General features: G+C 35.7%; 1 protein-coding gene across 4 annotated transcripts in view; it reads right to left on the bottom strand.

The window, feature by feature from the left end:
* LOC139503511 (uncharacterized) overlaps window positions 1-8,847 on the bottom strand; it is a 103,467-nt gene extending 94,620 nt beyond the window's left edge. For 2 of the 4 annotated variants that reach the window (XM_071293302.1, XM_071293301.1), the window contains exons 1-2: window positions 8,723-8,840; window positions 2,325-2,507 (exon numbers count right to left, since the gene is read on the bottom strand). In XM_071293302.1, coding sequence (XP_071149403.1) covers window positions 2,325-2,424 — 100 coding nt within the window. In that variant the 5' untranslated portion in view covers window positions 2,425-2,507; window positions 8,723-8,840. Of the gene's footprint in view, window positions 1-2,324; window positions 2,508-8,722 lie in introns of all 4 variants that reach the window. The other 2 variants (XM_071293299.1, XM_071293300.1) reach the window with 2 other exon arrangements.
* Window positions 8,848-21,704: the final 12,857 nt, after the last annotated feature.

The following is a 21,704-nucleotide window of genomic DNA, read 5'->3' as shown; positions in this document are numbered from 1 at the left end:
AATGATCATATCATAAGCAACAAGTGTACTAAGTTTCAAGTTGATTGGACTTCAGCTTCATCAAAAACTACCTTGACCAAAAAACTTTAACCTGAAACTCCCACTTTCATTTTCTATGTTCAGTGGACCGTGAAATTAGGATCAAAAGTCTAATTTGGCTTTAAAATTAAAAAGATCATATCATAAGCAACAAGTGTACTAAGTTTCAAGTTGATTGGACTTCAGCTTCATCGAAAACTACCTTGACCAAAAACTTTAACCTGAAACTCCCACTTTCATTTTCTATATTCAGTGGATGTGAAATTGGGGTCAAAAGTCTAATTTGGCTTAAAAATTAAAAAGATCATATCATAAGCAACAAGTGTACTAAATTTCAAGTTGATTGGACTTCAGCTTCATCAAAAACTACCTTGACCATGTTGACCAAAAACTTAAACCTGAAACTCCCACTTTCATTTTCTATGTTCAGTGGACGGTGAAATTGGGGTCAAAAGTCTAATATGGCTTAAAATTAGAATGATCATATCATAAGCAACAAGTGTACTAAGTTTCAAGTTGATTGGACTTCAGCTTCATCAAAAACTACCTTGACCAAAAAACTTTAACCTGAAACTCCCACTTTCATTTTCTATGTTCAGTGGACCGTGAAATTAGGATCAAAAGTCTAATTTGGTTTTAAAATTAAAAAGATCATATCATAAGCAACAAGTGTACTAAGTTTCAAGTTGATTGGACTTCAGCTTCATTGAAAACTACCTTGATCAAAAACTTTAACCTGAAACTCCCACTTTCATTTTCTATGTTCAGTGGACCGTGAAATTGGGGTCAAAAGTCTAATTTGGCTTAAAAATTAAAAAGATCATATCATAAGCAACAAGTTTACTAAGTTTCAAGTTGATTGGACTTCAGCTTCATCAAAAACTATCTTGACCAAAAACTTAAACCTGAATCTCCCACTTTCATTTTCTATGTTCAGTGGACGGTGAAATTGGGGTCAAAAGTCTAATATGGCTTAAAATTTGAATGATCATATCATAAGCAACAAGTGTACTAAGTTTCAAGTTGATTGGACTTCAGCTTCATCAAAAACTACCTTGACCAAAAAACTTTAACCTGAAACTCCCACTTTCATTTTCTATGTTCAGTGGACCGTGAAATTAGGATCAAAAGTCTAATTTGGCTTTAAAATTAAAAAGATCATATCATAAGCAACAAGTGTACTAAGTTAAGTTGATTGGACTTCAGCTTCATCGAAAACTACCTTGACCAAAAACTTTAACCTTAAACTCCCACTTTCATTTTCTATGTTCAGTGGACCGTGAAATTGGGGTCAAAAGTCTAATTTGGCTTAAAAATTAAAAAGATCATATCATAAGCAACAAGTTTACTAAGTTTCAAGTTGATTGGACTTCAGCTTCATCAAAAACTACCTTGACCAAAAACTTAAACCTGAAACTCCCACTTTCATTTTCTATGTTCAGTGGACGGTGAAATTGGGGTCAAAAGTCTAATATGGCTTAAAATTTGAATGATCATATCATAAGCAACACGTGTACTAAGTTTCAAGTTGATTGGACTTCAGCTTCATCAAAAACTACCTTGACCAAAAAACTTTAACCTGAAACTCCCACTTTCATTTTCTATGGTCAGTGGACCGTGAAATTAGGGTCGAAAGTCTAATTTGGCTTTAAAATTAAAAAGATCATATCATAAGCAACAAGTGTACTAAGTTTCAAGTTGATTGGACTTCAGCTTCATCGAAAACTACCTTGACCAAAAACTTTAACCTTAAACTCCCACTTTCATTTTCTATGTTCAGTGGACCGTGAAATTGGGGTCAAAAGTCTTATTTGGCTTAAAAATTAAAAAGATCATATCATAAGCAACAAGTGTACTAAGTTTCAAGTTGATTGGACTTCAGCTTCATTAAAAACTACCTTGACCAAAAACTTTAACCTAAACGGACGGACAAACGAACGGAAGCACAGACGAACGGACGAACGGAGCCACAGACCAGAAAACATAATGCCCCTCTACTATCGTAGGTGGGGCATAAAAACATGACTGACTTAGATTGAACAATTATGAAAATCAGAATAAAATGTACCGGTAACACAAAATCTGTTCAATACCTGTTAAGTTCTTAATACTTTTTTCTGTATTTCTTCTACTGTGTCTATATATGAGGTGGCATTGTTCTTTTTGATGGCCTGTGTTCCATTGGTTCAGTCATTTTTTTATTCTTATTCTGACCAGTACATTAACTTAATTATGCATTTTAACTAAATTAATTAATTAGATAACATTAAATATATTTTGTATACCTGTAGTTCTTGGTACTTTTATCTGAATGTCTTCCACCCCTCTCTGTAAATCAGGTGGTATGGTCCGTTTTAGTGGTCCATCTTCTGCTGGTTCAGTCATTCTGTCATGTATGAAATATACTCTTCACTTCTCGTTATTTAAACATTCAGTCTTAATACTGTTGAGCTATTTATTGACAGTAACTGTGAAAATAAAAGTAAAAACAATATATGTATCAGTCATTCCAAAATAATTGTCATCAAAATATATCTAATTTATCGCAAATGAAATTAACCATGTTAAAAATGTGTGTTGAGGTTTGTACCTAACCATTTTGCTAACCAATGTACGTGTTGTAACCAAAAATTGATTGACTAAAAAAAATCCATCATTATCCTACCCATAAATAAACTCATCATAGATACCAGGACTAAATTTAGTATATACGCCAGATGCACGTTTCGTCTACAAAAGACTCATCAGTGATGCTCGAATCCAAAAAGAAAACAAGTGTAAAAACCAATTTTACAATTTTACAGCAATACCATAAATACCTAAAATGATGTAACTTATATTCAATATGCATGAGCTTTTAATTTTGCCATTTGATTATAGGGACTGTCTTCTTGAAGTTTCCTCCAAGTTCAGTATTTTTGTAATTTTACTTTTTCCTTACCAGGGGTGTGGAAATGCTATGCCCGACTCGCCCGACTCGTACATTTGAACAACCGGACAAGTAATTATTTTTGTCTTGGTTGCCCGTGGACAAGTAAAAAAATATACAAGACAAAGTTCAAATCCAAAAAAACATAAAATGAATTTCAAAACGTATAAAGATGTTTAATTTATGTAAAATAAACCAATGTTCACCAAGCAAAACATCAATGTTCATGACGATAAATATTACATGATACCGGAAATATTTCGATTACCAAAATAAATAAAAATAAGTATGCGAACCCGAGTCGCGTAACATAGCATTGGCTTTGTCCATAGAACCGGGATCGTCGATTAAGTTTCATCCATCATTTACTGGAAGTGTCATTTCTTTAAATTTTGTATCGAGATTCAGATTGACAAATACTTAATACATGTAATAAAAAGCTTGGCAAGCAAGGCAAAAAGAATCATTAGTCGAGTAAAAAGCCTTAAATGCAAACGGAGGACACAGAGTATTAAAAAAAAAAATAGCGGAAGCGAGAATTTCAGACATCGTGGATATCAGATTGCCCCTGGATATCTATAGATGGAAATTCGGAAAATAAATAAAGTTTTTGTCTTATTTCATGTATTTATAGATGAAAGGTAAACATGATATGTTGTCAAACTGGTAAATAGAAGGGACGCTTTAATTGCACATCAAGACAATAATAAATAATCAAGAAAAGACAAGTGTGTCAGTTAAGAGAAACACCACAAAATCAATAGTTAATCTATTATTCAGTTTACATTTCTTCAATCACTGTCCTCACATTTAATATAATTATTATGTACCTACTGGCTACAATTTTTATTCCAAAACTGCTGCAAAATTGTCCTTTACATGTCATTTCATTGGTTGGTTTGCTGTTAGGTTTCTGTCCCATTGATGTTTACCCATTTCCTACTTTTCTAAATTTTTGACACATGTAAACAAATGGATTTCATTTGTTTGTGATGCACAATAGTGCTAAGTAAGAATCATATATTAGCTAACAAGAAATACTTCAATATTTATTGGGATCATCAGGGCAAGTAAAAAATTTTCAGGACAAGTTAAATTTTTAGTTTTACTTGCCCAGGGACAAGTGCTCACAACAAATATTTCCACACCCCTGCTTACCAGCTGGCAAATTGAACGATACAATTTTCTCGGTATACATGGTATAAGCCAACATACATGTCAATATATTTGATTTGATTTGATTTTCATGTTTGTATTTGTCATGTGTCTGGTCAAATAAAAGAGAATTAAAGGAGAAGGTCCAGTAAGACCCCTTTTTGGCCCTAAAATATAGCAGTGTACAAAATTGTTAAAATGTAAAGTTTTAGTTATTTATTGGAAAGTAGAATGCTTCTGCTACCTAAATAAGGACTGTTTTTGACAATATAATGCACATATATTATCGGGTACTTGAGCATCATTAAGTCATGCTAAATTACTGAAATCTTCACCAGTCAGAGATATAACTCTATAGGGTTATTACAGAAAATAACTTGCATGTGTTACAAGCTTGGTGTGATATTACAGATACTTTCATGAGTTGTCTACTCTTGATTCCTTAATTTTTTTAAATCTGTAATAACATATGTTTGTTATTTGTAAAAATATTTTAATCTATAGCAGGCTGTATGGAACTCTTAAGACTTTGCGCAAAAACTAAACATGCTAAATGCATATATATATATGTAGGACTCTAAAGTGCGATGGTACTCTAAAGTGTGATGGTCACTCTAAAGTGCGATGGTCTAGGCTAAAGTTCAATGGTGTCTCACGCTAAAGTGAGATGGTTGTTTATTCGCTTAGGTAAGATAGTACATCACGCTAAAATGCAATGGAACAATTGGGCTATTAGGGTAATGTTCGGGGGGGCTTTAAAAAACGTTAAGAACATTCAATTTAAAAAAAGTCCTTTGCAAAATCTAGTATTTTAAGGTATACCATATATGATAGTCATTATAATTCAGGGATGATTCCACTATATACATGATATAGTTAGGGGCCGCTTATGGTACATATTAATGACTTGATATCAGTGTATATTATTTATAATAAACAAATAATTTAAAAATTGTATGTTTTCAAATATCATAAATATAGTTGTGAAAATGAATAATCAGTCCCTTGCTTTAATGAAAATGAAAAATCTTGCTTCAATAGTGCAGAAAATGAATAATCTGTCCTCTTAGTTTACAAAAATAAATAATATCATGAATATATCAAAAACAAATCCTCCTGCCCCCACCCCCCCCCCCCCCCCCAAATATCAAATGGTCGTCCCCTAAGACAGCTTTTAAAAAATAAAGTTATATAACATGAAGATATCGAATATTAAATGATATATCTTATATATTATATAAGATATCTTATATATTATGAGATAATTTGAAATTCGAATAAATAGCTAAACGGCTTGCCATAGGTTTATGTTAGATAGTATATATATGTTTTTGTAATAGGCCTAGTTTACCAAAATTAAGATGATAGTGAATCATGTGCAATGATATTCATATATTACAACTTCCCTGCTCTGAATCCAATAACTTCTTCAATCAGTGTACAGGTGAAACTTAATGTACATTTTCTGTTTTTACAGGAAAATGATATTATTTCGTATTAGATTGTATGCAAAAAAAAATCCCAATTGGGATAAAAATTCCCAATTTGATGTTCTGATTGGCTGACGTTATTTTGTTATGAGCCCATAGACATAATTTAGTCATGTGACCGTGACGTCATCAACATTTTTTCATGGTTTTCTACGAATTAAAATGAAATTTAGAACTAAATTATAAGAAATGACTGTAATATTTTTTCTGTCTATTCAAAATAACATAAAAAATGTGGTGAACACTGTTAAATAACCCGCTACACACGTTATTCAGTGTGCACCAAATTTTTTATGTTATTTCTTCATAGACAGAAAAAATATTACAGTCATTCCTTAAATGTTATAACATCTTCATGCCTTATATATCATGTACTGTAGTACAACGCTTGATTAAAACTGACAAGGAAGGGTAACTACCGGCCACCGAAAGCTTCATTTTTATGAAGCTCAGAAGTTGAAGTCATAAAACTTTGCCCAGTGCTTGGAGCACAAAAATCATGCTGGAAACATGAAATCCAACATTTTGCTTGGTTGATTTTTGAGTACGAAGTAATTCAGGTGTTTGTTTGTTTAATTTATTTTTAAACCTTCTGCAGATAGCAAACAAAATGCCAATCAAAAACCAAGAAAGATTTGATCTTTCTTAAAGTCATAAGAAACCTCAAATTTAAAAAAAAATATGCATATGTTTTTTTATAACTAAATGTATACATGGTATAGTTTTGATTATACAACTTATGTACACTGTCATATATACCTTTTTCTGAGGAAAATTCTTAAATTTGTTCACATTTAGAAGAAGTTTACTTATTTTCAATTGCTTCCTTCCAGCATTTGTCTAGGAAGCAATTCTCCGACACATTTTCCGTATGCATAGTGACCTGAGCGTAACCCTCCTCGTTAAAGTCTGGTGGTTGCAATACCCATGGATCTGTCATTAAAATAAACAATTATCTGATTGTTCATGTTCATGATGTTAAACACGTGCTCAATACCCATGCTTTTTGTTATTTGCTATAAGGTGACAATCGGTAAACTTCGGCTTCAAAACATGGCATTTAATGAGAAGCCATATTTGTTAAATCATAACAGACAGAGAGAAAAAAAATTGACGATTAAACAATACAATGTATATATGCGTAAAAAATGATAATGTGACGGGATTGCTTCCCTTAGAAAAACTTAGTAAATACTTAGTCAGCCGTAAGCGGTTGAGCTAAGGAAGTACTTCTTTAGCTCAGTCGGTATACGCCCTGCCTTGTAACACAGAGGTCCCAGGTTCGAGTCCCGGTGGAGACAAGCAATTTTGTAATGAAATTCATGCTCTCCGGTTACATTGGCGCCCAACTAAAAAAACCCACGGTAGTTAGAGAGGAATTCTAGCTAGGGTATGCTTGTGTGAGAGTCATAATGGTATGATGACTCTTGAGGTGGGGGAAGTGTGACGGGATTGCTTCCCTTAGAAAAACTTAGTAAATACTTAGTCAGCCGTAAGCGGTTGAGCTAAGGAAGTACTTCTTTAGCTCAGTCGGTATACGGGCTGCCTTGTAACACAGAGGTCCCGGGTTCGAGTCCCGGTGGAGACAAGCAATTTTGTAATGAAATTCGTGCTCTCCGGTTACATTGGCGCCCAACTAAAAACCCCACGGTAGTTAGAGAGGAATTCTAGCTAGGGTATGCTTGTGTGAGAGTCATATTGGTATGATGACTCTTGAGGTGGGGGAAGTGTGACGGGATTGCTTCCCTTAGAAAAACTTAGTAAATACTTAGTCAGCCGTAAGCGGTTGAGCTAAGGAAGTACTTCTTTAGCTCAGTCGGTATACGGGCTGCCTTGTAACACAGAGGTCCCGGGTTCGAGTCCCGGTGGAGACAAGCAATTTTGTAATGAAATTCGTGCTCTCCGGTTACATTGGCGCCCAACTAAAAAACCCACGGTAGTTAGAGAGGAATTCTAGCTAGGGTTTGTTTGTGTGAGAGTCATAATGGTATGATGACTCTTGAGGTGGGGGAAGTGTGACGGGATTGCTTCCCTTAGAACATTTGGTAGATACTTAGTCAGCCGTAAGCGGTTGAGCTAAGGTAGCACTCCACAGTTAGGTGTGTAGTTTCGCATTTTGGCCCCTGTGGATTTTTCAAATATGAGAGCTAGTGTGCAATAAAATTTATTTTTGGATAGCTGAGTATTAAAATAGCCTTTGTATTGGGTTTATATGAACATCAAGATTATGTAATGTATGTAATATAGGCTGTTTTCTGTATGACAGGCCGTATTTGCATGTCCCTACCATACATTGGTCCGGCAATTATTGTAATGTTTTTTTCCAACTTTTTATCGCACAAACTTTGTGATTGGATTTTACGAAAAAATGAGGCGAAAGACACCCATTTTTTATTTGATCATTAGGAAGATTTATGAAAAGTTTCTAAAAAGGTATCACTCAAAGGCATTGAAATTCTAGTTTGATCCAAATTTTGGGGGGATATGTGACATGTCCACCCCCCTTTTTGCAATATTTTATGGTAAATAAATGCAGAATGTTGCCATGGATACACATAAAAGGAATTAATTTTCACTCTTTTAACTTTTGAAAATCAAATCTATGGAATATACTGATTACATACATATGCACATGTACAACACAAACAGTTAGGTTAATGTATTAGAAATCCAGGAATAGGAGATGATAAAACATTTTGTGGCTCATTTTTAATTTTATTTTCTAACTGTGGAGTGCTACCTAAGGAAGTACTTCTTTAGCTCAGTCGGTTAGCGTGCTGCCTTGTAACACAGAAGTCACGGGTTCGAGTCCTGGTGGAGACAAGCAATTTTGTAATGAAATTCGTGCTCTCCGGTTACAATAAATTCGTTCACAGAGGACTTAGTTTATGATATATACATCGAAACCTCAAAACTTTCCAAACAGCACAGGTCAGTCTGTACCACAGAGTAGTTTTTGAGGTGAAAATACGGCCATATTTGTCCATTTGTTATGATGAACCAAGGATTTGTATAGTTAGGTAACATAAAAAAATTTTGTGGATGAGATAAATATTTGAGAATGTCATGTTTTGAAATTTTTAGAATTGTAGAGTATATATAGTCTTACTATACACAAAAAATTCACATTCTTGAATGAACAAACTTCTCTGGTAACATGTTTATGCCAATTTTTGATTTTTTTGTACTTTCGTTTTGGTAACTTGGAAATATGCCTAATGGAGGATAGAAACAGTATAAGTTCGGAATTCTCCGGATTCTTCTTTGGGAAGTAGGACAAATCGCCCCACACCAAATGCAGGTGGCAGTTAGGTCCGCTGCTGTATGCCCTGAGGTAATCGGTGCCCTCAGGTAATTGGTGCCCTCAGGTAATCATGGTAATGCGTCATTGATTAAATACGCACGAAAATATAGTTCTTATTTAAATAGATCTTAATACCAAATTTTAATGTGACCAACTACCAAAGATGTCAACAAACTTCCCAAATGATTTTATTATTTGTATTCACCGATCATTCATTTCGTATGTATGTGTAGGGTGGGGATGACTGGTAAAATTATAAACTTTTTTTTTTTTTTTTTTTTATAAAAGTTCAATTAATGATCTGAAGTATTCATTCATGACAGGGTTACCTGAGGTAACCCCAATTATAACAACAAATACAACCATTAAACTCAAGTCAACTGAGGTAACTTTATATATACATCACATAAACAATACAAATTTATGAAGTCCTACATTCTAATTTAAGAAATTGTGTAATTAAAATATAAATGTAAACACTAGCAAAGTATGTACTAAAAATTCTTTCATAACAGGGTAATCTGCGGTAACCCAAACAATAACAGCAAATAAAACCTATTTAACTCAAGTTAATTCAGATCACCTTTACATATACATCACATAAACAATTTAATTTCAATGAATTCCTACGTAACAAAAGAAGAAAGTGGTTTATTACAGCATAACTGCATATACAAGCGAAGTATCTACTAAGTATTTTGTTATGACAGGGTTACCTCAGGTAACCCATAAAATAGCAACAAGTATTATCCATTGATATCAAGTTAACTAAAGTCGCTTTTCCGATATATCACATAAACAATACACATCTATGAGGCCTACATGTAAAATAAAGAAATTGTTTGATTACAACATAAATGTTTTCACTAGCAAACCATCTTATAAGCATTCTTTATAACATGGGTACCTGAGGTAACCCCAGACATAATTACAAATATAACCCACCTAACTGAAGTAAACTGAGGTCACCTTTGTATGTGCATCACATACACAATACAACTTTCATGAAGTCCTACATTTAAAATATATAAGTTTGTTTATTACAACTAATGTAAACACTAGCAAAGTTTCTACGACGGATTCATTCATTACAGGGTTACCTCAGGTAACCATAACAATAATAACAAAGATAACCCATCTAACTCAAGTTAACTGAGGTCACCTTTATATATATACATCACATAAACAATACAACTTTCATGAAGTCCTACATTTGAAATAAAGAAGTTTGTTTATTACAATTAATGTAAACAATAGCAAAGTATCTACAAAGAATTCATTCAATACAGGATTACCTCAGGTAACCCAATTATAACAACATATACAACCCATATAACTCAAGTAAACTCAGGTATCACCTTTAAATATATATGCATCACATAAACCATACAAATCTATGAAGTCCTAAATTTCAAATTAAAAAATTGTGGAGTTACAATACAAAGGTATAAACTAGCAAAGTATTTACTAAGAATTCCTTCATAGCAGGGTTACCTGAGGTAACCAATACAATAACAACAAAACAACCTATTTAACTCAAGTTAATTCAAATCACCTTTACATATACATCACATAAACAATATAACTTTAATGAATTCCTACTTTTAAAAAAAAGAAGTTGGTTTATTACACCATAAATGGATATACTAGCAAAGTATCTACTAAATATTCTGTCATGACAGGGTTACCTCAGGTAACCCATGAAATAGAAACAAGTATTAATTATCCATTCATATCAAGTTAACTTAAATCGCCTTTCAGAAATATCACATAAACAATACACATCTATGAAGTCCTACATTTAAAATAAAGAAATTGTCCGATTACAACATAAATGTTTACACTAGCAAACTATCTCAAAAGCATTCGTCATATTAAACATGGGTACCTGAGGTAACCCCAGACATAATTACAAATATAACCCACCTAACTGAAGTAAACTGAGGTCACCTTTGTATGTGCATCACATAAACAATACAACTTTCATGAAGTCCTACATTTAAAATATATAAGTTTGTTTATTACAACTAATGTAAACACTAGCAAAGTTTCTACGACGGATTCATTCATTACAGGGTTACCTCAGGTAACCATAACAATAATAACAAAGATAACCCATCTAACTCAAGTTAACTGAGGTCACCTTTATATATATACATCACATAAACAATACAACTTTCATTAAGTCCTACATTTGAAATAAAGAAGTTTGTTTATTACAATTAATGTAAACAATAGCAAAGTATCTACAAAGAATTCATTCAATACAGGATTACCTCAGGTAACCAAATTATAACAACATATACAACCCATATAACTCAAGTAAACTCAGGTATCACCTTTAAATATATATGCATCCCATAAACAATACAAATCTATGAAGTCCTACATTTCAAATTAAAAAATTGTAGAGTTACAATACAAAGGTATAAACTAGCAAAGTATCTACTAAGAATTCCTTCATAGCAGGGTTACCTGAGGTAACCAATACAATAACAACAAAACAACCTATTTAACTCAAGTTAATTCAAATCACCTTTACATATACATCACATAAACAATATAACTTTAATGAATTCCTACATTTAAAAAGAAGAAGTTGGTTTATTACACCATAAATGGATATACTAGCAAAGTATCTACTAAATATTCTGTCATGACAGGGTTACCTCAGGTAACCCATGAAATAGAAACAAGTATTATCCATTCATATCAAGTTAACTTAAATCGCCTTTCAGAAATATCACATAAACAATACACATCTATGAAGTCCTACATTTAAAATGAAGTTAACTGAGGTCACCTTTACATGTGCATCACATAAACAATACAACTTTCATGAAGTCCTACATTTAAAAAAAAGAAGTTTGTTTATTACAATTAATGTAAACACTAGCAAAGTGTCAACGAAGGATTCATTCATTACAGGGTTACCTCAGGTAACCATAACAATAATAACAAAGATAACCCATCTAACTCAAGTAAACTGAGGTCACCTTTATATATATACATCACATAAACAATGCAAATCTATGAAGTCCTACATTTCAAATTAAAAAATTGTCGAATTACAATATAAATGTATACACTAGCAAAGTATCTACTAAGAATTCTTTCATAGCAGGGTTACCTCAGGTAACCAATACAAAAACAACAAAAACAACCTATTTAACTCAACATAATTCAGATCACCTTTACATATACATCACATAAACAATATACCTTTAATGAATTCCTACATTAAAAATGAAGAAGTTGATTTATTACACCATAAATGGATATACTAGCAAAGTATCTACTAAATATTCTGTCATGACAGGGTTACCTCAGGTAACCCATGAAATAGAAACAAGTATTATCCATTCATATCAAGTTAACTTAAATCGCCTTTCAGAAATATCACATAAACAATACACATCTATGAAGTCCTACATTTACATCACATAAACAATATAACTTCAATGAATTCCTACATTGAAAATGAAGAAGTTGGTTTATTACACCATAAATACATATACTAACAAAGTATCTACTAAGTATTTTGTCATGACAGGGTTAAATAGCTACAAGTATAATCCATTTAAATCGAGTTAAGACAGATCGCATTTTTTAAATATCGCGTAAGCAATTTACATCTGTGAAGTCCTACATGTAAAATAACGAAATTATTTGATTACAACATAAAATTTTACACTAGCAAAATATCTAATAAGCATTCTTTCATAACATTTGTACCTGAGGTAACCCAAATATAATTGCAAATATAACCCACTTAACTGACGTTATTTGAGATCACCTTTACATATATATCCCATAAACGTTATAACTTCAATGAAGTCCTACATTCAAAATGAATGAGTTGGTTTATTACAATTAATGTTAAGACTAGCAAAGTATCTACGAAGTATTCATTCATGACAGGGTTACCTCAGGTAACCCCAATTATAACACCAAATACAATCCATTTAACTCAAGTGAACTCATGTAACATTTTCATATAATCGCATAAACAATACAAATCTATGAAGTCTTACATTTTAAATTAAGAAATTGTGTAATTACAGAATAAATGCATATACCAGCAAAGTATCTACGAAGTATTCTTTCATAACAGGATTACCTCAGGTAACCCAAAAAATAACAACAAGTATAATCGATTCAAATCAAATTAACATAAGGTTGCAGTCTTGTTATTGACTGCTCCATAGGCTTACATGCAAAACAGCTGATCTTAGAAAAAAAATTCATGTTCATATCATGTATGTACCAAAGTGAAATTGTGATTTAATTGAAAAAAAGGGGGTCTTAACGAAGAATAAAACGTTATGCAATCCTGAAGTCAACTCATTTTTTTCTACTTTCTGTTTACTAGACCTCACCACTTCAAATAAACATGATATCCGTCCACTTTCCTGAAATGATATCCCCAAAAGATGCAAGATTTTTTAAACAGTCTATATTTATGTTTTCATTCACCATAAACCTATAAACAAAATGAAAAAAATGAGTTCAGAAAAAAATTCAGTCTACTTAATTATCTGTAAATCTCATTCCTGTCTATCTTTATGAATAACCTGACCATGCACAGTTGTACAGTTGTTCACTGAGGTAACCTGACCATGCACAAGAGTACAATGGTTCCCTGAGGTAACCTGACCATGCACAGTTGTACGGTGGTTCCCTGAGGTAACCTGACCATGCACATTAGTACAATGGTTCCCTGAGGAAACCTACCATGCACAGTAGTACAATGAATCCTGAAGTAATCTGACCAGGCACAGTAGTGCAATTGTTCCCTGAGGTAACCTGACCATGCACAGTAGTTCAATGGTTCCCTGAGGAAACTTGTCCATGCACAGAAACACAATGGTTCCCTTGGGAAACCTGACCATGCACAGTAGAACAATGGTTCCTTGAGATAACATGACAATGCACAGTATTACAATGGTTCCCTGAGGTAACCTGGCCATGCACAGTAGTACAGTGGTTCCCTGAGGTAACATGATCATGTACAGTAGTGCAATGGTTCCCTGAGGAAACCTGACAATGCACAGTAGTACAATGTTCCCTGAGGTAATCTGACCATGCACAGTAGTACAATGGTTCCCTGAGATAAACGTACCATGCACAGTAGTACAATGGTTCCCTGAGGTAACCTGGCAATGCACAGAAGTACAATGGTTCCCTGTAGTAACCTGACCATGTACAGTAGTACAATGATTCCCTTGGGAAACCTGACCATGCGCAGCAGTACAATTGTCACCTGAGGTAACATGACAATGCACAGTAGTACAATGGTCACCTGAGGTAACCTTACCATGCACAGTAGTACTGTGGTTCCCTGAGGTAACATGACCATTTACAGTAGTACAATGGTTCCCTGAGGAAACCTGACCATGCACAGAAGCACAATGGTTCCCTCGGTAACCTGACCATGCACAGTAGTGCAATAGATCTCAGAAGTAAACTGACCATGCACGGTATTGCAATGATTCCCTAATTACTTACCATGCACAGTAGTACAATTGTTCCCTGAACTAACCTGATCATGCAGAGTAGTACAATGATTCCCTGAGGTTACCTACCATGCACAGTAATACATAGTTCCCTGAAGAAACCTGACCATGCACAGTAGTGCAATGGTTCCCTGAGGTAACCTGACCATGCACAGTAATACAATGATTCCTTGAGGTAAACTCACAATACACAACAGTACAATGGTTCCCTGAGGTACCATGACCATGCACAGTAGAACAACGTTTTCCTGAGGAGACTTGAACATGCAAAATAGTATAATGGTACCCTGCACAGTAGTACAATGGTTCCCTGAGGTTACCTGACAATGCCCAGTTGTATAGTGGTTACCTGGTGTAACATGACCATGCACAGTAGAAAAATGATTTCCTGAGGTTACCTACCATGCACAGTAGTACAATGGTTCACTTAAGTAACCTGACCATACACAGTACAATGGTTCCCTGCAGATTAGTATAATGGTTCCCTGGGGTTACCTGACCATGCCCAGTTGCACAGTGGTTCCCTGAGGTAACCTGACCATGCACAGTAGTACAATGGTTCCCTGAGGTAACCTGACCATGCACGGTAGAATAATGGTTCCTTGAGGTAACCTGACCATGCACAGTAGTAAAATGGTTCCCTGAGGTAACCTAAAATACACAACAGTACAATGATTCCCTGAGGGACCATGACCATGCACAGTTGAACAATGATTCCCTGAGGAGACTTGACCATGCACAATAGTACAAAGGTTCCCTGCACAGTAGTACAATGCTTTCCTGAGGTTATCTGATCATGCCCAGTTGTACAGTGGTTCCCTGAGTTAACATGATCATTCACACTAGTACAGTGGTTCCTTGAAGTAACATGACCATACACAGAAATACAATGGTTCCCTGAGATAAACTTACCATGCACAGTAGATTAATGGTTCCCTTAGGTAACCTGGCAATGCACAGTAGTACAATGCTTTCCTGGGGTAACCTGACCATGCATAGTTGAACAGTGGTTCCCTGAGTAACCTGACAATGCATAGTTGAACAGTGGTTCCCTGAGCAACCTGACAATGCATAGTATTACAATGGTTTCCTGAGGTAACCTAACCATGCACAGTAGTACAATAGTTCCTTGAAGTAACCCGATCATGCACAGTAGTACCATGGTTCCCTGAGGTAACCCTTCCATGCACAGTAGTACAGTGGTTCCCTGAGGTAACCTGGTCATGTATAGTAATTTACATATGACCTGAGGTAACTTTGTCATGTACAGAAGAACAATGATTTCCTAAGGTAACATAGCCATACACAGAAGTACAATGGTTCCCTGAGGTAACCTGAACATGCACAGTAGTATAATGGTTCCCTGAGGTAACCTGGCCATGCTCAGTAGTACAATGGTTCCCTGAGATAAACTTACCATTCACAGTAGTACAGTGGTTCCCTGAGGTAACCTGGCAATGCACAGTAGTACAATGCTTTCCTGAGGTTACCTGACCATTTATAGTTGTACAGTGGTTCCCTGAGTAACCTAACAATGCACTGTATTACAATGGTTTCCTGAGGTAACTTAAACATGTACAGTAGTACTATTGTTCCCTGAGGTAACCTGACCATGTCGATAGTACAATGGTTCTCTGAGGTAACCTGACTATGTCAATAGTACAATGGTTCCCTGGGGAAACCTGACCATGCACAGTAGTACAAAGGTTCCCTGATGTAACATGACAATGCCCAGTAGTGCAATGGTTCCCTCAGGTATCCTGACCATACACAGTAGTACAGTGGTTCCCTCAGGTAACCTGACCATGCACAGTAGTGCAATGGTTCCCTCGGTAACATGACCATGCACAGTAGTACAATGGATCCCTGAGGTAACCAGACCATGCACAGTAGAACAATGGTTCCTTGAAGTAACCCGATCATGCACAGTAGTACCATGGTTCTCTGAGGTAACCTTACCATGCACAGCAATACAGTGGTTCCCTGAGGTAACCTTGTCATGTATAGTAATTTACATATGACCTGAGGTAACCTTGTCATGTACAGTAGAACAATGATCCCCTTAGGTAACATAGCCATACACAGAAGTACATAGTTCCCTGAAGAAACCTGACCATGCACAGTAGTGCAATGGTTCCCTGAGGTAACCTGACCATGCACAGTAATACAATGATTCCTTGAGGTAAACTCACAATACACAACAGTACAATGGTTCCCTGAGGTACCATGACCATGCACAGTAGAACAACGTTTTCCTGAGGAGACTTGAACATGCAAAATAGTATAATGGTACCCTGCACAGTAGTACAATGGTTCCCTGAGGTTACCTGACAATGCCCAGTTGTATAGTGGTTACCTGGTGTAACATGACCATGCACAGTAGAAAAATGATTTCCTGAGGTTACCTACCATGCACAGTAGTACAATGGTTCACTTAAGTAACCTGACCATACACAGTACAATGGTTCCCTGCAGATTAGTATAATGGTTCCCTGGGGTTACCTGACCATGCCCAGTTGCACAGTGGTTCCCTGAGGTAACCTGACCATGCACAGTAGTACAATGGTTCCCTGAGGTAACCTGACCATGCACGGTAGAATAATGGTTCCTTGAGGTAACCTGACCATGCACAGTAGTAAAATGGTTCCCTGAGGTAACCTAAAATACACAACAGTACAATGATTCCCTGAGGGACCATGACCATGCACAGTTGAACAATGATTCCCTGAGGAGACTTGACCATGCACAATAGTACAAAGGTTCCCTGCACAGTAGTACAATGCTTTCCTGAGGTTATCTGATCATGCCCAGTTGTACAGTGGTTCCCTGAGTTAACATGATCATTCACACTAGTACAGTGGTTCCTTGAAGTAACATGACCATACACAGAAATACAATGGTTCCCTGAGATAAACTTACCATGCACAGTAGATTAATGGTTCCCTTAGGTAACCTGGCAATGCACAGTAGTACAATGCTTTCCTGGGGTAACCTGACCATGCATAGTTGAACAGTGGTTCCCTGAGTAACCTGACAATGCATAGTTGAACAGTGGTTCCCTGAGCAACCTGACAATGCATAGTATTACAATGGTTTCCTGAGGTAACCTAACCATGCACAGTAGTACAATAGTTCCTTGAAGTAACCCGATCATGCACAGTAGTACCATGGTTCCCTGAGGTAACCCTTCCATGCACAGTAGTACAGTGGTTCCCTGAGGTAACCTGGTCATGTATAGTAATTTACATATGACCTGAGGTAACTTTGTCATGTACAGAAGAACAATGATTTCCTAAGGTAACATAGCCATACACAGAAGTACAATGGTTCCCTGAGGTAACCTGAACATGCACAGTAGTATAATGGTTCCCTGAGGTAACCTGGCCATGCTCAGTAGTACAATGGTTCCCTGAGATAAACTTACCATTCACAGTAGTACAGTGGTTCCCTGAGGTAACCTGGCAATGCACAGTAGTACAATGCTTTCCTGAGGTTACCTGACCATTTATAGTTGTACAGTGGTTCCCTGAGTAACCTAACAATGCACTGTATTACAATGGTTTCCTGAGGTAACTTAAACATGTACAGTAGTACTATTGTTCCCTGAGGTAACCTGACCATGTCGATAGTACAATGGTTCTCTGAGGTAACCTGACTATGTCAATAGTACAATGGTTCCCTGGGGAAACCTGACCATGCACAGTAGTACAAAGGTTCCCTGATGTAACATGACAATGCCCAGTAGTGCAATGGTTCCCTCAGGTATCCTGACCATACACAGTAGTACAGTGGTTCCCTCAGGTAACCTGACCATGCACAGTAGTGCAATGGTTCCCTCGGTAACATGACCATGCACAGTAGTACAATGGATCCCTGAGGTAACCAGACCATGCACAGTAGAACAATGGTTCCTTGAAGTAACCCGATCATGCACAGTAGTACCATGGTTCTCTGAGGTAACCTTACCATGCACAGCAATACAGTGGTTCCCTGAGGTAACCTTGTCATGTATAGTAATTTACATATGACCTGAGGTAACCTTGTCATGTACAGTAGAACAATGATCCCCTTAGGTAACATAGCCATACACAGAAGTACAATGGTTCCCTTAGGTAACCTGAACATGCACAGTAGTACAATGGTTCCCTGAGGTAACCTGACCAAGCACAGTTGTACAATGGTTCCCTGAGTAACCTGGACATGCAAATTAGTACAATGGTTTCCTGAGGTATTATGACCATGTACAGTAGTAAAATGATTCCCTGAGGAAACCTGACCATGCACAGTAGTACAATGGTTCCCTGAGGTAACCTGACCATGCACAGTAGTACAATGGTTCCCTGAGGTAACCTGACCATGCACAGTAGAACAATGGTTCCCTGAAAAAACCTGACCATGTCAATATTACAATGGTTCCCTAGGGAAACCTGACCATGCACAGTAGTACAAAGGTTTCCTGAGGTTACATGACCATACACAGTAGTACAATGGTTCCCTGAGGTAACCTGACCATACACAGTAGTACAGTGGTTCCCTGAGGTAACCTGACCATGCACAGTAGTGCAATGGTTACCTTGGTAACATGACCTCGCACAGAAGTTCAATGGATCCCTGAGGTAACCAGACCATGCACAGTAGAACAATGATTCCTTGAAGTAACCCGATCATGCACAGTAGTACCATGGTTCCTTGAGGTAACCTTACCATGCACAGTAGTACAGTGGTTCCCTGAGGTAACCTGGTCATGTATAGTAATTTACACATGACCTGAGGTAACCTTGTCATGTACAGTAATTTACAGATGACCTGAGGTAACCTGGTCATGTCCAGTAATTTACAGATGACCTGAGGTAGCCTGTCCGTGAAAAAAAGAACATAGGTGTAATCTGGACTGACTAAGCTGACGAAGGGAGTTATGAACATTCAATTGTGGTAACCTGAGGTTTGTAGAAAATTAGCGTTTTGCAAAGTTTATCTGTGGTAACATGCAGCTGTTACAATGACCATGAAGTTGTGACCTTAGGTAACTTCACCATATTCTAACATACAGAGGTATTCTGAGGTTACATATTTATATACAGTAGTTAAGAAATGACATTAGTTAACATGTGCACTTGGCCATGTATAGAAATGCAGAAGTGCCCTGAGGAAAACTGAAAAAAAAAGTGTTTTGTAAAGTTTATACAAAGTGCCGTAATACGAGTATGTGCAGTAATACAGAGTAACCTCACCATGTACAGCAATACAGAGGTAATATTAGGTAACCTCACAATGTTCAATCATACAGAGGTGACCTGAGGTAACCTCACCATGTGAGCAATCATAGATATGATCTGAGATACAGGAAATACACAGTAATTTAGAGATGACCTAAGGTTATCTGACCATGTACAAAAGTCCACTGGAGATGTGAGCTTTTTCCTTGAAAATATCCAACATCTCTCAAATAAGATTGATTAAGACAATTAACATTTTAAAAAAGCAGTTATATACTATATAACCTGTGCTTGTAACTACGTTACTTTTAAAGTAATGTCAAATGAAAAAAAATAGATTACTGTTCGTACTGCAATGTTTCTCTTTTTTAATACTGGTGAATAAAATCCTTACAGTGTGTACTGGCTGGTCATCATCGCGTATGATACGATGTTGATACTCATACACAGCTAATGAATATTATGCATGGATATAGATAAGATCACCACGTGTAGCCATAGACTTAGAGTTGTAGATTTGTAGTGTAAATATATAGATGCCATTTATAGAATACAAAATTAGATCAGAAACATAGTTATTAAAATTGAGAAAGGAAATGGTGAATATGTCAAAGCGACAACCACCCGACCATAGAGCAGACAACAGCCGAAGGCAACCAATGGGTCTCCAATGTAGCGAGAATTCCCGCAGCTGTAGGTGTCCTTCAGCTGGCCCCTAAAAATATGTATAATAGTTCAGTGATAATGGAAGTCATACTAAACTCCGAATTATACACAAGAAACTAAAATTTAAAATCATACAAGCCTAACAAAGGCCAGAGGCTCCTGACCTGGGACATGCGCAAAATTGGGGCGGGGGTAAACATGTTTATGAGATCTCAACCCTCCCCCTATACATCTAGCCAGTGTAGAATAGTAAAAGCATAACAATATGCACATTATAATTCAGTTCAAGAGAAGTCCGAGTCCGATGTCAAAAGATGTTACAAAAGAAGATAAATAAAATGACAATAGTACATAAATAACAACAGACTACTAGCAGTTAACTTACATGCCAGCTCCAGACCTCAATTAAACTGATTGAAAGATTATGTGTTCATCATATGAATATCAGGCACAATCCCTCCCGTTAGGGGTTTAGTATCATACTATCATAAATTATATGAGAAGAACATAACCCGTGTCATGCCAACAACTGTTTTTTTAGAAATAGATGTGTTTAGTTCCGATTCAAAGACTCTATCAGTGAATCAATATTAAAGCCAAAATATGCAATCTTTAATGACCTGACAACAGTATCGTAACTATATCCCTTTTTAATAATTCTATTTAAAGGTTTTGTTTCTGAGGAGAATACTGACATTTTTATAATTTATATAGAATATTTCCATAAAAAAATGGATGTGAAATACCTGAACGTATAAGATGTCTGCATGTTGAGTTATATTTACGAATTATTTCCTTATACCGATGATAAAATTTAGTAAATGTTTTGACCAGTTTGTGATATCGAAAACCCTGGTGTAATAATTTATTATTAATACATAAATTTATCTCGCTAAAATCTAATACGTTGTTACATACACGAAAAGAAGCTGAGATATATAAACACCATAAGATGATGACAAGGGAACGTCACCATCTACAAATGGATAATTAACAATAGGAAATGAAAAAAAACATCTCTCTTATCAACAATTTTTGTATTAATCTTCCCGTTTTTGATATAGATATCAAGATCGAGGAAAGGGCAGTGGTCATTGTTATAATTAGCTTTAATTAAAGTAAGTTCTACAAGATATATTTCTTTAGTATACATACGGAAGTCGTTATTATTGAGAGCCAATATATCATCCAAATATCTAAAAGTATTGTTAAATTTTTGTATCAAATATTGTTTTGATGGGTCTTTGCTAATTTAAGTCATAAATTGTAACTCATAACAATACAACCACAGGTCCGCAATAATTGGATCACAGTTAGTCCCCATTTGAATTCCAATAACTTGACGATATACGGAATCTCTAAAGCGAACAAAAATGTTATCAAATAAAA

The sequence above is a fragment of the Mytilus edulis genome, chromosome 14 (assembly GCF_963676685.1).
Source record: "Mytilus edulis chromosome 14, xbMytEdul2.2, whole genome shotgun sequence".
Classification (NCBI taxonomy): domain Eukaryota; kingdom Metazoa; phylum Mollusca; class Bivalvia; order Mytilida; family Mytilidae; genus Mytilus; species Mytilus edulis.
The sequence above is the reverse complement of the archived record's forward strand: the minus strand, read 5'-3'. Positions and strand labels throughout refer to the sequence as shown.